Below are 15404 nucleotides of genomic sequence, written 5' to 3'. Positions count from 1 at the left end.
TGAGTGACACAGCAAGTGAATGATGTGAGGGTGAATGAGTGAGTGACACAGTAAGTGAATAGAGTGAGGGTGAATGAGTGAGTGACACAGTAAGTGAATGAAGTGAGTGAGGGTGAATGAGTGAGTGACAGTAAGTGAATAGAGTGAGGGTGAATGAGTGAGTGACACAGTAAGTGAATAGAGTGAGGGTGAATGAGTGAGTGACAGTAAGTGAATGAAGTGAGTGAGGGTGAATGAGTGAGTGACACAGTAAGTGAATGAAGTGAGTGAGGGTGAATGAGTGAGTGACAGTAAGTGAATAGAGTGAGGGTGAATGAGTGAGTGACACAGTAAGTGAATAGAGTGAGGGTGAATGAGTGAGTGACAGTAAGTGAATGAAGTGAGTGAGGGTGAATGAGTGAGTGACACAGTAAGTGAATAGAGTGAGGGTGAATGAGTGAGTGACACAGTAAGTGAATAGAGTGAGGGTGAATGAGTGAGTGACAGTAAGTGAATGAAGTGAGTGAGGGTGAATGAGTGAGTGACACAGTAAGTGAATAGAGTGAGGGTGAATGAGTGAGTGACACAGTAAGTGAATAGAGTGAGGGTGAATGAGTGAGTGACACAGTAAGTGAATAGAGTGAGGGTGAATGAGTGAGTGACAGTAAGTGAATGAAGTGAGTGAGGGTGAATGAGTGAGTGACACAGTAAGTGAATAGAGTGAGGGTGAATGAGTGAGTGACACAGTAAGTGAATAGAGTGAGGGTGAATGAGTGAGTGACACAGTAAGTGAATAGAGTGAGGGTGAATGAGTGAGTGAGTAAATGTTTACAAGGAAATCCGCGTGTAATTCCGCCCTCTGTCATTGCCTCAGCAGGGGGCGCCGACGTACCTGAGAATTTCTCCTGGGCACGTGCGCTCAGGTAGACAGAGCGCGTGTAGTTTTTTTTTTATTATTATTATTATTTAAACGTCTCGCTCGTTTGAAATGAGTTCAAAAACGTTCCAGAACTCTCTCGGAACCGTTAGGAGCGCGTGCCCGTTCACAGAATCCACAAACGTTCTGAATTCTGCTGAATTCCGTTCTATTACAGCCATGGAGTTGCGCGAGCCTGTTTACTCGGAACGCAGAAGGAAGCGCTCGCGTCATCTGGTCGTTCGAATGAATCGCTAGGAAACGGCTCGCGGGGGCGTTCTATAGGGAACCACAGCGCTGCGGCTCTGAGAACGGGAATGTGGGGTTTAAGTAACCGCTGGTTCACAGTGAGGAGCTTAACTCCACTTCTTACCCGATTTCTTTGAGGGTGTCGATATTCTGAGGGACAGACGATGCGGGCTAGGCTCCGTGATTTCCTCCCCGTGCTCGCTGCTGTTCTCCTGAGGGACCTTACAGCTGGTGAGTACTCTGAAGGCGAAACTGCTTTTTCAGACATAGAATCAGCCATAGACCATGTTTATGGCAGCTCTAGGCTTATTATTTAAGAAAAACACCAACTGAGGAACAAACGCCCCCATTTAACACCCAGGTGTCTGAATTTGCTGTGATTTGAAGGATCTTGGCTGAATTCTGAATTCTGCCTCCAGATGTGTGGGCAGTTCCATCTGCTCAGATCAATGGACTCAAGGTCGATTTTAATGGGTTATTTGTGGTTAATTTACACTTTTATTTAGTCATAATTGATATGTTTAGTCCATATTTTAGTCATGACAAAAATTTCTATTTTTTAATGGTTCCCATAGTTTAATATCTGTACTGCTAATTTACACTGTGGGCCGATTTCTCAGCCAGGTGTTGAGTCTAGTCTTGGACTAGGCTTAATCCCTGTCTGGGAAACCAGACCTGTATTTACATTTACATGTATGGCATTTAGCTGACGCTCTTATCCAGAGCGACTCTTGAGGAGTCTTGCCCAAGGACTCTTATTGGTGTAGCGCAGCACAGTAACCAAGACCAGGAATTGAACCCCAGTCTCCCGCATGGTGTGGTAGCTCACTGGCAGGTAGTGGTGTTATCTGTTGCGCCACACCGACCACCTGTATGTTCTAAGAAGTTCTACAGCAGTTCTAGAAGTTATTATTTCACTGATACTTTCATAAAAGTAAGCCTTTAGGTAAAAAAAATGGTCCCAGAGTCATGACTTATCCATCCACGTCACTATCATAAGTACACAGGAACCCACCTTACAGTGATCAAAGTGTATGATGGTAACACATTAACGATATAAAAACTGTAAAAGCAGTTTATGATTGGGAGAGTGTGTGAGATAAGGAACAACCAGAGAGCTGCTCACAGCTAATCAAACATAAAACACAGTGTTTTCGGTTCAGCGTGGGCCCGTGCAAGGGTTGATCACCCAAAATGTGACAAGTGCTCTGATTATTTGTGTTTTTGACAAGGCCTCAGACCTTGATTATTAAAATCAGGCCTCAGGTCACCACATGTCAGCACTTAGAAATAGGATCTGTCAGCTGATTGATCATCAAAAACCTTCAAAACCAAGATCATAAGTCAGGTGAAGGCTATAAGACAATAGCCAAGGGTCTTCATCTTGCTGTGACTGATGAAAATGGTAGTTCCAGAGAACTGTGGAGGTCAGGATGAGATGTGAAAGACCAGTACAGTTCATGGAGAGATCTGCTTCTATGCTGGTAAGAGCAAATCAGAACCTCTATATGACTGTCAAGAACCTGAATGAAGATTTAGCTGAGGGGTATTTGTGAATGAGCTGGTATGCCTTATCTAAGGTACTTTAACATTTTTAATAATTAAAAGTAAAGTGCTCTTAAAATGACAATAATAATATTGTTTATCACAATTATTTCTGGGACAATTTATCGTCCAAATAAATTTTGTTTGTGACAGGCCTAGGTGGTGCACTATTCCACTGTGCAGCATGGTTTGCACAAGCATGATCTTTATAGAAGACTTTATTGAGAAAACTCAGCGGTTGAAGTATGCGTCCAGGTCAGGAGTCAGACAAGTTTTGGAAACACGTCCTGTGGACTGATTGTGGCAAAATACTCATAGTTTGACTTCATATGACAATCAGCAAAGATACGTTTGAAAGTTTGGAAAAACAAACTACATTTATTGAAAAAAAAAAAAGAAACCTTGCCAACTGTGACGTGGGGGCGGATCTGTCATGCTTTGGAGTTGTGTTGCAGCCAGTTATTTTTGTTAGTATAGCATTGGTAGATGCTGATTCCTCAAATGTTGATCTTTGATTGCTTAGGAGAAAGAGCAGTAGATGTGATCTCTTGCAGAACTCCATAAAATCATGAAAAAGCTGCAGAATTATTCAGTAGTTAACCTCTCAAACAGCCTATGATCCGCCGGCAGGCCTAAAGTGTTATTACAAACTTCTATTACGAAAGAATTGCTCCACCAGTTTGTACAGAAGTCCCTGTAGGTACAGAGTAATAGGCCTAGCATTGCTGCAGTAAGGGGTTAAGGACTAGATCTTCAGTCCAGTTCAGTTATCACAAACAGCTGTCCGATCAGTTTTACCTTTTATTTCTTAATCAAACATTATTTTACATAATAAACAAATCATATAAGTGGTGTTTCTTCAGAATATCCTGTGCTATATTTGTATATTCAGGTCTTTTCAAATATTACTCATAATTCCTCTGTTTATATCCTTGCATCTTGTTCCTCCATCATCTTTTATCTTCAACTGTTCTGAGTTGTTTTTTACTAGTGAACTGGTTCTTCACATAATCTGTCCAAAATAAAAGAGCTTCAGTTTGGTTATCTGGGCTCCCAGTGAGAGTTGTTCGAGTTCATATTGAGCACAGTGTGAGACTTTGTGAGATCTGTACTGAATCTCAGGACGAGGCACATGTCTTACTGATTACTCAGGCCTTTTTTTGTCAGGAAACAGCAGCATTTCAGCAGCAGGGGACTTCTGCTAAAGTCTCCTTTGTCTTTCTGTCTGATCTCATATCTGGTTGTCTCAGTGAAACTGTTGTTAAGGAGATCTCCTTTCTGATTTATCTCTTGAAGAGACCTTGAGAATGGCCCTCACAGTCCCCTGACCTAACGATCATAGGTATAAATCTTAAATAGTGTGTAGACCTTAAACCAGCTTTGCAGGAAGACGACCTCAGAACATCTCAGATTTCGAGGCCTTCAGCAAAGAAGAGTGTGGAAAACCCCACTCTTTCACCTGCTACAAAAGGTGTTTTCAAGCTGTGATTTCTCCCAAAAGGGGACTCTGTACTATGCCTAACACTGATGGTTTTGACTTTTGATTGCTTATTCTATTAATATCAGAGTAACCGTGCATTCGCTTTAGCTGAAAATATTGTATTGTATGTGTTGATTAGCTACAGAGGCTGCCCTAATGTTTATGGACACCCATTCTAATGAGCAACTTTAAGTTACACCCATTGCTGATACAGATGTGCAAATGCACACACACACACACACAAACAAGCATCTTGTCTAGTCCCTGTAGAGAAGCATGGCAAATAGAATAAGACTCTCTGGGGTAGATTAAGATGAACCAATTGGCCCCATATCCAATGCCAGTTATGGGCGAGAGGGGTATAAAGCCCCCCAGCATGGAGCTGTGGAGCAGTGGAACTAACTGTGTTCTCTGGAATGATGGATGGAGTTGGTAATGCTGTTTAATGCAATCAAATCCTCACAGCAATGCTCCACCAAAGTCTAGTAGCAAGTCAAGTGACACAGTTACTCCAGCAAAAGCATGAAACACTCTTTTTTAATGCCCTTGATTTCAGGTGAAACAGTGAACAAGCAGGTGTCCCAATACTTTTGTCAAAATAGTGTATAAATGTGTGCCTGAAGTAGGAAATGAATTGGGAGCTTGACAAAACAGGCAGGGCAGGTGCTATAAAAAAGAAGAAGAAGAAGAAGAAGAACACGGATGTGATTTTTTGCAGTAAGGTTTCAGCGCCTACGCACATACCTAACAACTGGTTCCACTGTGTACACATTTCACATTGTGTGCTGGTATTTCTATCTCAAGAGGGAACCAGGAACACCTTAAGAAGTGAGCAGCTCATGAGTTCTTGGAACAATAAGCAATTCAGTATTGAAGTAGAACTGTGGATTTCCTGACAGATCTTTCTTCTTGATTAGACGACGAACGTCACAGCAAGTACAAACGTCATGAGACTTCCATCAAAGAGTCTGTGAAATCTGACTGTATGTGATTGTAACTAGATACTGCCCACATTTATGCCACATGTTGAGACATTTCAGGCAGGTGAGAGCAGTTATTTAGTCTTCAGGCTAAGATATGTGTGGTTTTGCGTGGTTTGGTGTACCTAATTTTAAAGTTAGGCTCAGAATTAGGCTTGTAATTAGAAGGTGAAAGGTCACAGCTAGGCCTAGAAGCTTATGTTCTTCTGTGATCTACACAGCGTCTGCCCTGCTCGCTAATTTGACTATTCATTTACTGTCAGCTATAATTGGGCCTCCATTCCTGCTCACACATGGTGTCAAAATGAAACATAACATACCTGAATTTCACAGTAAATGAGGACCCAGAGAGTGCTCCTCCCCCCGGCGTACGCATTTCTTCTTCAGAGCTTATCTGATGAAGAAATGTCATACAAAATGCGTCAGGCTGGAAGGCAGTTTCCTAATCCTCACTGTGAATTGCCACTGTACTTGCAAAACAGGGAAGCTAATAGTAACATGGTGGAGTTAGTCATTGGTTTCTCCTGGGATTTTTTACAGCTGGATGAATAATAGAATTAAAAAATGATTTTTTTTCTTCTGAGAAATTCTTTAGAAGAGCCCCAGTAGGTTCAGTAGAACGGAAATGATCTGGAACCAAAAGAGGTTCTTGAATGGTATCAGTGCAGTTATTTCAAAAGTCTTCAAAAGTGAAGGTAGGTACTAAAAAGACTTAATTGAAGTGACGGCATAAAAGTTCGGAAGTTCCGTAGAACTTAAAGTATCTAGAACAAAAAGTGGTTCATTTTTGGTGTCACTCCAATAAAGTGTTTTGGTACCATGACTTGATTTTATAAAGAACTGTTCAGTAGGTTCAGTAGAACTGAAAGGTTCTGGAACTAAAAGAGGTTCTTGTATGGTACCACTCTAGTGACATCTTTTGGGAACCTTCAAAAGTGACGGTACTAAAAATACTTCTTTGGAGGGACTCTATGAAAGTTCATTAGTTCAGTAGAAGTTCAGTAGAACTGAAAGGGTATAGAACCAGAAGTGGTTCATTTAATGATGTTTCTTCAATGGAGTCTTCTTGGTACTTTCACTTTTGATTCTGTAAAGAATCTTTCCATCTTTCCTTTCTGGAACCAAAATTGGTTCTTTAATAGCACCACTCCAGGTTCTTTCACTTTTGATTCTGTGGAAAACCTTTTTTAGTAGGTTCAGTTGAACTGAAAGGTTCTGGAACCAAAAGTGGTTCCTTTTGTGGTGTCAGTTTTGCTGCGTTCACTATTGATTCTGTGAAGAACCTTTCAGTATGTTCAGTAGAACCAAGAGTGGTTCCTTTAATGGTGTCACTCCGAAATAGTCTTTTAGGTACCTTCAGTGTTAAGAGTGTTGACTAGCCATGCTTAAGAGAACTGACTGATGGTGTACAGTTAGTTCCTTCACTGGCCGCTTTATTGGAAACCCCTCTCTTGTAGCTTCTCCTTGCTGGTGTACAGTTAGTTAGTTACACTCACTGGACACTTTATTGGAAACCCCTCTCTTGTAGCTCCACTTTGCTGGTGTACACTTACCCTCACTGGCCCAGACCTGCATTGCTGACACAGATGTGCAAATGCACAAAAATATATTATCTAGACCCTCTAGAGAACTACTGCCAATAGAATAGGACTCGTGGGAGCAGATAAACTTATGAACCTGTTGGCACCATGCCTAATACCAGGTGACAACATCCTGACCCCACTGTTGCTCTTGTCACTGAATGTGATCAAATCCTCACAGCAATGTTCCTCCAAAATCTAGTAGAAAGCATTCTTGGTCAGTAGAGACAGTAACTCTTTAATACCCTTAATTTTGGAAGAAAATAAAATAATGAATGAGAGGGTGTCCCAATACTTTTGTCCACAAAGTGTATATGGTTTGTATATGGTGTTTCTGATAAAAATGACCAGTGGTTGTAGGTCCCGGATCAGTGTTTCTAAAAACTGGTCATTTGAAATTTTGCCTTGCGGAAGGTAAGGTGATCTTAAGTGTGTGCACTCATAACATGACTGGCCACGGATCACCGAAAAGGATGTGACTGACAGTGATATTATGGGGTGTGCTGCTTCAGAAGTGGAGAAACTGGTCTAAACGCTATTCATGCTTAACTGTAAATACCCTCCTCTGTCTCTGTCTCTCTCTCTCGCCCTTTGTTATAGACCTTTGTTATAACTTCATATATCCCTCAAAGTCCTTCTTTTGATAGACTGCAGCAGTTCATTCAGTTGTCTGAATGAACTGGGAGCATGGGAGCATTGCTAGCGCTAGGGGAGATATGAATAATTTGACAAACAAATAAATAAATAATAAGTTTTACGTTTTGGTGTAAAATCGTTCTGTGAATTATTTAAAGGGTGTTTTTTGATTGTTTCTAATATAATTTGTAATATAATGGCATAAAATTACAACAATCAAATAAAAGATGTGCCTTTTCCTAATAGACGCTGCAGAATGCTGTGCCACCCAGTCCGAATAAAGGGGCCTGTTCCAGCAGGAACACCACATCAAATCACACCCTCTGTTTATGGTGTAACTAATGATGGTGACAACATATATATATATATATATATATGTTTACCTTAACATTAGATGGTCTTCCACCAAAAGGAGCCATGGTCTAAGTTGTTTAACACATCTGGATGTTAATATCAGGAAAGAAAAGCTGAAGATCTAGTCTGTCTTATTCATCTTTTGATCCTAAGACCAAATGTCTTCATTACAATAGATTAATATGAGGACTTTAGACCATCATCTCAGTATTTTGCAGCAGCTGTACATATACTGTAGTGCTCTGCATGGGCTCCAGGACTGACATGTCATTTGTTTTCCTCTGTCTTTCTTTTTCTGACCCTTTCCATCTTTCAGTTCATTCATTCGATGTGACTGTAACCTGTGACACTTATGGAGTTGTGGTGGACTGGAGGTCTTCTCATCTTCTCAGGAACTCGACTTCTCAAGAGTTCCATCTACAGCTCACAGCAGACACTAAGTAAGTTTCGATCTCTTTGATTCTCTGCACTTTCAAAATTGATGGACTTCACAGGGTATCCAACAGTAATGCAGCCTTATTTAGTCCACGTTCAGAATTGTAAGACAAATGTTTGTGGACACCGACACCCCTTCTATTAAATGTATTCAGCTGCTATAAGTTGCATCCATTGCTGACACAGATCTTCAAATGCACACACACACAGCCTGTCTAATCTCTAATGTAGAGAAGTACAGCCAATAGAATGGGACTCTCTGGAGCAGAGAAACATGAACCCATTGGCACTGTGCTGCGTAATACCAGGCATGGGCTAGTGGGGTGTAAAGCACCCAGCATTGAGCTGTGGAGCAGTGGAACTCTGGAATCATGGTGGAGCTCCATCCAGTACTTTTGGGCTGAGCTGGGGAGTTGGGGATGAGGTGGGGTGGTGATCATCCAACATCCCGACCTTACTAACACTCTTAAACTGCTGAATGTAATCAACGGTTACGTCACAACAAAACTTTACTCCCTACCTCCCAATACTTTTGTCCATATAGTGTATTGAATGTAGTGTTAGGAGTTTAGACTGTAAATGAAATAAATTGAAATATTGATATATTGAAAGTACTGAATGTATTCCCAATGTGCAAAGTGGACAACATTATTATAATATAATAATTGTATAAATATAAAAATTTTAATAATTGTGAAGTCAAGACTGCTCTGATGGAGACTCTGCGTTTCTCTGTTGTATGCAGTTCTTACCATGAACCGATTACTACGTGGGAAACTCAGTACAACATATCAAAGTATCTGCAGGAGCCAGGGTACAGGAGCTACACAGTGAAAGTGAAGACCACGGATGGCGAATATGCAGTTTCACCATCGTTCTCTTTTAATTCTCTTTTGATGACAAACGTCATATGTGAGTTCAAAGTTTTACATCTTTAACACGGTTGCTTTTTGTCTTTCTTGTCAACATTAAATTCTGTGTTTAATGGACATATTCTGAATGAAGCTTTGGAGGCCTAAACATTATGACAGATAAGAGTCAAATAAGTGTTTGTAAAGCATGGTGCGGGGCCTCCGGTAACGCTGAACAGAAAATAGCAGCTTAGGCAAAACGCTCTCCCTGCAAAACCGAGAAAAAAAAGGCGAGGCTGCCACTAACGACTGATTTCCAATCAATTGTTTTGTCAATTAATCTAATCGATTGATTTCCCCTCAAAAAAAGTTAAAGTTGAGCACTTATAATTCCTATTGTGACAAAACTGTAAACGCAAGTTACAGGTTAAGTGCCACACTGTCGGTTTAACCCTTTGAGGTCTTAGGAGGGTCTGTACAACTTCTTAAATTCACCTTTAAAGACACTTGTAGATTAGATATGTTTTATATCAAACAGTTCAGAACAGTCTCAGCTCTCTCTGTAATGTGACTCCATGTGACCGAGAGCAGCGTGTGACGAGATACCTGTGACTGTTTTCTGGTGAAAACATTGCTTTGCTCGTGTGGACAGGTTGTTTTGGTGCTTGCAACGGGTTTACCAGAGTCTCTGCTTTACAAGGCAGTGAAATGTCTAAATAAAAAAAAATATATAAGAGAGAAAGAAGATGAGTTTTTGAGTGTCCGTAGGTTAGTTTCATACAAAGCCATAGACAGACGAACAAATTCACCAATTACAGATAAAAGGCAGATGACGGACACACAAATCCACCAGTTAGACACAGCAAGAGGCAAAGACAAGTATGACGACTCGTCTTCACAGCCCTGTAACTACGAATGTAAATTACGTACAATTTGGCAATGGCTTACAATGGAAAGGATGGAGTCTACAGACTAGACTGCATTTCTATACTGAATTATTGCACATATATTAATAGAAACATCAAGAAACATTGAATTTGGCGCACAGGCGTGTTGGTAGACTCCAGAGGGTTGAACAAATTAGACCGAATAGAGTCATTAGATATGGCCTTATAAATATTCCTTATTCACAGTCAAGCCCAAAGAGCACAAACACACAAACCAACAACTACAGTTGACTGTGTTTGATCAGTGGGTGTTTACAGTCTGTTTTTTTAAGTCAATCAATGTGTCATTAAACTTCACATAATTTAATTTTAAATCATTGTATGCAAATAACAATTGTATAATGTGATCTCTGGAGAAAATGGGAGGTCCTTGTAACTTCACCTTCACCCAGTTATCTACGCAATCCCAAAATTCCTTTCCATATAAACACTGGGGCCTGTTTTCTTTGTTCCTTGGTTGTGCTGTGTGGGATAGAGCAGCTTCCAGCTTCGTATTTTAACAACTCAAAACACAGAGTCGGTGGTGCATGAGGTATGAACATCGAGCACTGTAGATGGGCCGGTTCTACGGCGCATGCTCCATGTCTATACTGGGAATGGACCATCCTCAAACATGAAGATACAACAGTTATGCTGGGTTTGCCGTTTCTGGTGCTCCATTGTCTACAATGGCGTCTGTGTGTTTTCTCCTCAGGTGCCTTTGAAAGTTTGCCCGGTGCAAAAACCACCTATTAGTTCAGAGCTAATTTCAGGTTCTTTCATACTTTCATACTTTTTGGGACTTCTAAAAAGCTATTTGGTGCTGCAGCCGCCATTGTTTTTAAAACTGTAGCTGATCAGACTGGAGCCAGAAGTTGTCAGAACAGATTAGCTTCCTGCTAACAGAGCAAAAAGGCCATTTTAGACACTTTACACAACGTAAAAGTCTATGGGGTGCCCATGGGATCTGTTAAGCATGGCAGGTAAATCTTGTTCTGCCCTGTGATTTAAGGGCTGTATTCAGCAGTTAGGTCTGTAGAAATGTTTGTGACCTTTAATAGGACTCTCTTTTCTGTTCACAGGTAATCTTACGTTCCCTGAAATTAAGCTGAGACCCGGAGATCGTCAGCTGATCGTTACGTTCAGAAACCCTTTACATCTGTACAGACACACAGTGGCTCTACGAAATCTCTCTGAGAAAGACAACAAGCTGTGTTACTTCATCAGTAGCACATTGGGGAACCTCTCAAACACCATGGAAAAAACATGTCCGGTAAGTGCACACAAGCATGTGAACAACAACCATTTGGTTGTTTTTTGATTATTAAAAACTCACAAGGTTGATTGTTGAATTTAATATTTGCATAAATTATAAGCGCATCTCAAAATATTAGTACAGCTTTCCTCACATTAGCAGACACCATGCCAGATGACGCAGGCATGCCGAAATCAAAGCAATTTTTTACAAACCCAAGACAGAAACTTCCTATCCTGGAAAACTAACATTCCCTTGAAGAAATTTAAAGAAAATGTAAATAGTTTAACTTTAAGCATACAAAGGAGCCATGGCAAAAATCTTTTGTGTTTATAAATTATTATTTTATTTTACTTGGCAACGATTATCATCTGAACAAATTTATTCGAGGCATGGACTCCACAAGACCTCTGTTGTATCTGGCACCAAGACGATAGCAGCAGATACTGTAAGTCCTGTAAGTTGGGAGGTGGGGTCTCCATGGATCACATCAGTAAGACTTAGCCATGACCCTGTCACCTGTTTAGTGGTTGTCCAGGAACACCTCACCAGACCTGCCTGGTGTTTTGGAGATATTCTAAGCCAGTCATCTAGCCATCACAGTTAGGTCCCTTGTCATAGAGGCTCAGATTTTTACACTTGAGCAGTAAAAACAGGCCACACACCAAAGCTAAACCTGAACTGAAGCCAGACAGGTTCGGTGAGTGGTCCTTTGCCGTATGTGGGTCTATAATGTTTACTAAATGCAGTATAATGCAGGCTAAAGTGTATGATAAAGTCTGTATCTGCTTCTAAGAGTTGATTATAACACAAACAGCAGCTTTGTGCTGCACCAGCAGCAGAAAACTAGAATATAGAAAACTGTCATGTGAGCCTTACACTAGTATCGGACTCTGTTTTAGGTGCAGTCGCTTCAGTGCACTCTGGAAACATGTGAGTCTGCCGTGCCATTCCCAGAAGAACAGGAGGAGTACTGCATCACCGTCATTGGATTTATCAGGCAAACCTATATTCAGAAAACAGATCCTCTCTGTTACCGTGGCAGCCTGAAGCCCAGTAAGTTCACGCAAGTATATCAACAACAGCCTTGCTCACATTAGCAGACACAGTGCTAGCTAGCTTCAAAGGGCCGCTACTATCATGGAAAACTAAAATTCCCAATTCTGCTGTAAATGATTCAGTATCTACAAGAAATGACTCAGCATCTCCTAGTAGGGATTTGGTAACTTCTATGAATGTTACAGGATCTGTTATGAACAGTTCAGTTACTGCTGCCAGTTATTTTTATAGTAACTACTATAAATTTTTCATCTTCCATAAATGATTCAGGATCTATTATAAGTGATTCAGTAACTACTATACATTATTTAGGATCTATTATGCCGGCATCAATAGATTCAGTATGTTATAATTGTGTATCTGCTGTAAATGATTCAGTATCTATTAGAAATGATTTGGTAACTTCTAGAAATGATTCAGTACCTGATGAAAATAATGTGTATCCTATGTTGTTGGAGGGTGAGAAATTTAAGTATGGGTCTATATACTGGCATTTGTGTTTTAATGGATTAATAATATAGTGATTCATTTTCACATAATCATTTTCCAACCTCTGTTCCTGAGTTTGAAAAATGTTTAATATAAACCTTCGAAATAAATTGCCCGTGATTAGTTGGTGATTTTCATGGAGAAAATTTTATTCTCTGCTATTACGGGACACAGTAACGTAGTTTTACCACATTGATTTTCATATTGTTTTGAGGTCTTTTAAATGTCCAGTTTCATCAATCATCATGGTGTATTGTTTTCCAGCCCATTTTGTTAATACTTGGTAGCGTTTAAATAACTGGCTACTGAACAAATCTTCAGAAAATATCGTCGCTAATATAGATGGTAGTGACAACCAAAAAATGGCCTTTCTATTCAATTAAAGAACCACAAAACGGCCTTTCTATTAAATTTAAGAAACAAACGCAAATAAATCAAATGAATGCACAGATTAATGTAGATAACAGTTAATGGCAGTACACTCTTAAGATAAAATCCTTGGTAGGTGTGAAACTACGTGGCCAATCAACTACAGTAACCGTTCCCTTAACTGCCAACGAGAACAAAATCCAGGACTGGAAACTGGATTCAATGTCTAGATTGGAGACCTGAGCCACACTGTTGAAAGGCATTGTGCCATTTACTTCTCTCTGTATCTTCCACAGCTGTCCCAATCACTGCATACCTCATTCCACTGGTTGTTTTGCTGGTGATGTTCCTTATGTCTTTGGCCATGGTGTTTTTGGCAAAGAAACTCAACAAGAAAATCAAGGAGTTGAGTCTTCGTGGATACCCAGATACCCTGGTAATATTCTGTGAAGTCTACTGACTATTTTGATAGTTAATAGAGGAGAATCATCCATCTGCTACCAGTCACTGTATTGTATTGAGTTCATTTGCTTTAAATATTAGATGTAATTTACATTTTTAAACTAGGTCCATTATGTCTGGGTGGAAAAGGAGGTAAACACACAGTATGAATAAGCAGTTATTAGCTTTGAAATCGCTGTTCAAAGGTCATTAGCTTAGTGGTTCTACTGGATAGCCTCCATGAGAGGTTGTAATATAGGTGTGGTGGCATGTTTGTACATTTGATTGTGTACTTAAAGACATTTCTGGTTTGACAGAAAACAGACCTGCCAAAATGTGTTCTCGTGTACACGCCGAGGAGAGTATCTGTGGAACTAGCCCCAGTTTCCCTCAACCCTGATTCAGAAAGCACCATCGTACTACAGACACCACAGGGTTCATCTTGCCCTCTCATCAGTAAGGAAGATAGCCCCGGAGAGAAGTCTGAGCAGGAAGAAAAAGCTGGCCAGGAAGCCTCAGAAGATGGAGATGGAGTTACATCATCCAGGAGTTTAACGCTGGGCTACGACAGCCCCCACTCCCCAACTGAAATGAGGGTCGAAATTATGTCGGGGGACACTGTGAACACGTATACAAAATAAGAAGACTTGTTTGAAATCCCACTAGTTGAGTTTATGGGTTATTTGGCTGCAACTTATCATTTCTTCAGACTCTGTTCAGCTGTAGTCAAATAATCATGCTCTAATTCTTTTGAATGATTACACAATCACCCATCATTCAGGTTCAGTCTGTGAGGCTGGTCCTTTCTTTTCACTTCAGGCTGTGTACTGCAGTTTCACAATGACTGCATGTGTCATATGAACTCTTAGCTGTGCACCACATAGAAACAATAGACTATACAAACCAATTGTTGCAGCTCTGATTGGTTGAGGTGTGTGAATGGTTCCAAACCATCCACAGGATAAACTATTTCACTATATGGTGAAGATGGATTTAAATAATGTAAAAAATAAAATATGGGTTCAAGCCATGTTATTTACATTATGAGGTCTTTGCATTAGTGTCTGGAAAGTCGAGCAATAGGGTGCTCACTATTTACAACCCAGTCCTTCAGTCAGCTGACCACAGGCTGTAGAACAATAGTCACAGGTGCTCAGGTCAAGAGTTCAGATACTAGGAAAAGCAAGGCGATATGAACAAAAGTATATGGACACCTACAGGAGCTTTTGAGAAAACCCAATTTAAACCCATAGGCATTAACTTGGGTATAGTGGGTATATTAATATGAGTTGGTCCCCCTTTTTAGCTCTTTAGAAACACCCATTCTTTCACTAATTTGTGTAAAGGCAGACTGTATGGCTAGGGGCTGGATTTTATACACCTGAACTTAATGATTAAGATGTCTGTCCCAATATTTTTCCTACTTTGGAGCCAAAGTGTTGGACTTCTGATCAAAAATGATTTGAAGAGAGATGAACAGAGCCTCACAAACTGGGAGAAGATCTGTGGATGGTTTTAGGCCACTCCAGCCACCTCCACACTCTGTTCCAGCTACTACTCCAGGACCAACCAGTGGGCACTGTGTTTGTGGGTGGGACTTGTGCAAGCAGCCATTTCAAGGCAAGACTTTGGGGGAAAAATAAGGATCAAGCCCACGACCAACGACCCACGATCAAGTCTTCAAACAGTTTTTGGATGAATGAGATTAGACTACTGTGAGGAAAAAACAAACAAAAAAATGCTCAGATATGGTGATGGTACATAATTAAAAATTTTGTAAGTGTTTTGCTCTGTGAGGTGCTGTTTGGATTTGATATATAAAATCATTTAATCCCTACTCCACTTTTCCCCCTGCTAGAC

General features: G+C 40.4%; 1 protein-coding gene across 2 annotated transcripts; it reads left to right on the top strand.

Moving 5' to 3' along the window:
- Nucleotides 1–1003: 1003 nt before the first annotated feature.
- ifngr1 (interferon gamma receptor 1) lies at nt 1004–15329 on the top strand. 2 transcript variants are annotated; one of them, XM_072657585.1, is made up of 7 exons: nt 1004–1375; nt 8036–8159; nt 8900–9066; nt 11014–11204; nt 12095–12242; nt 13400–13539; nt 13862–15329. In XM_072657585.1, exons 1-7 carry the CDS (start codon nt 1309–1311, stop codon nt 14183–14185), a joined length of 1161 nt encoding a protein of 386 aa, XP_072513686.1. In that variant the 5' UTR covers nt 1004–1308; the 3' UTR covers nt 14186–15329. The 2 variants fall into 2 exon arrangements, with proteins under 2 accessions (XP_072513686.1, XP_072513685.1); XM_072657584.1 differs by having other exon boundaries at nt 12089–12242.
- The last annotated feature ends 75 nt before the right edge of the window (nt 15330–15404 follow it).

The sequence above is a fragment of the Salminus brasiliensis genome, chromosome 15 (assembly GCF_030463535.1).
Source record: "Salminus brasiliensis chromosome 15, fSalBra1.hap2, whole genome shotgun sequence".
Taxonomy (NCBI): domain Eukaryota; kingdom Metazoa; phylum Chordata; class Actinopteri; order Characiformes; family Bryconidae; genus Salminus; species Salminus brasiliensis.
This window is presented reverse-complemented; position numbering and strand designations above follow the sequence as displayed.

What these genes read in the sequence shown, in the direction of transcription:
- ifngr1 (XM_072657584.1), top strand. Translation starts at nt 1,309, where the DNA reads ATGCGGGCTAGGCTCCGTGATTTCCTCCCCGTGCTCGCTGCTGTTCTC. An exon ending in CAGCTCACAGCAGACACTAA is followed by an intron (nt 8,160 to 8,899) that starts GTAAGTTTCGAT and finishes TGTTGTATGCAG; the next exon opens with TTCTTACCATGAACCGATTA. An exon ending in CCGTGGCAGCCTGAAGCCCA is followed by an intron (nt 12,243 to 13,399) that starts GTAAGTTCACGC and finishes TATCTTCCACAG; the next exon opens with CTGTCCCAATCACTGCATAC.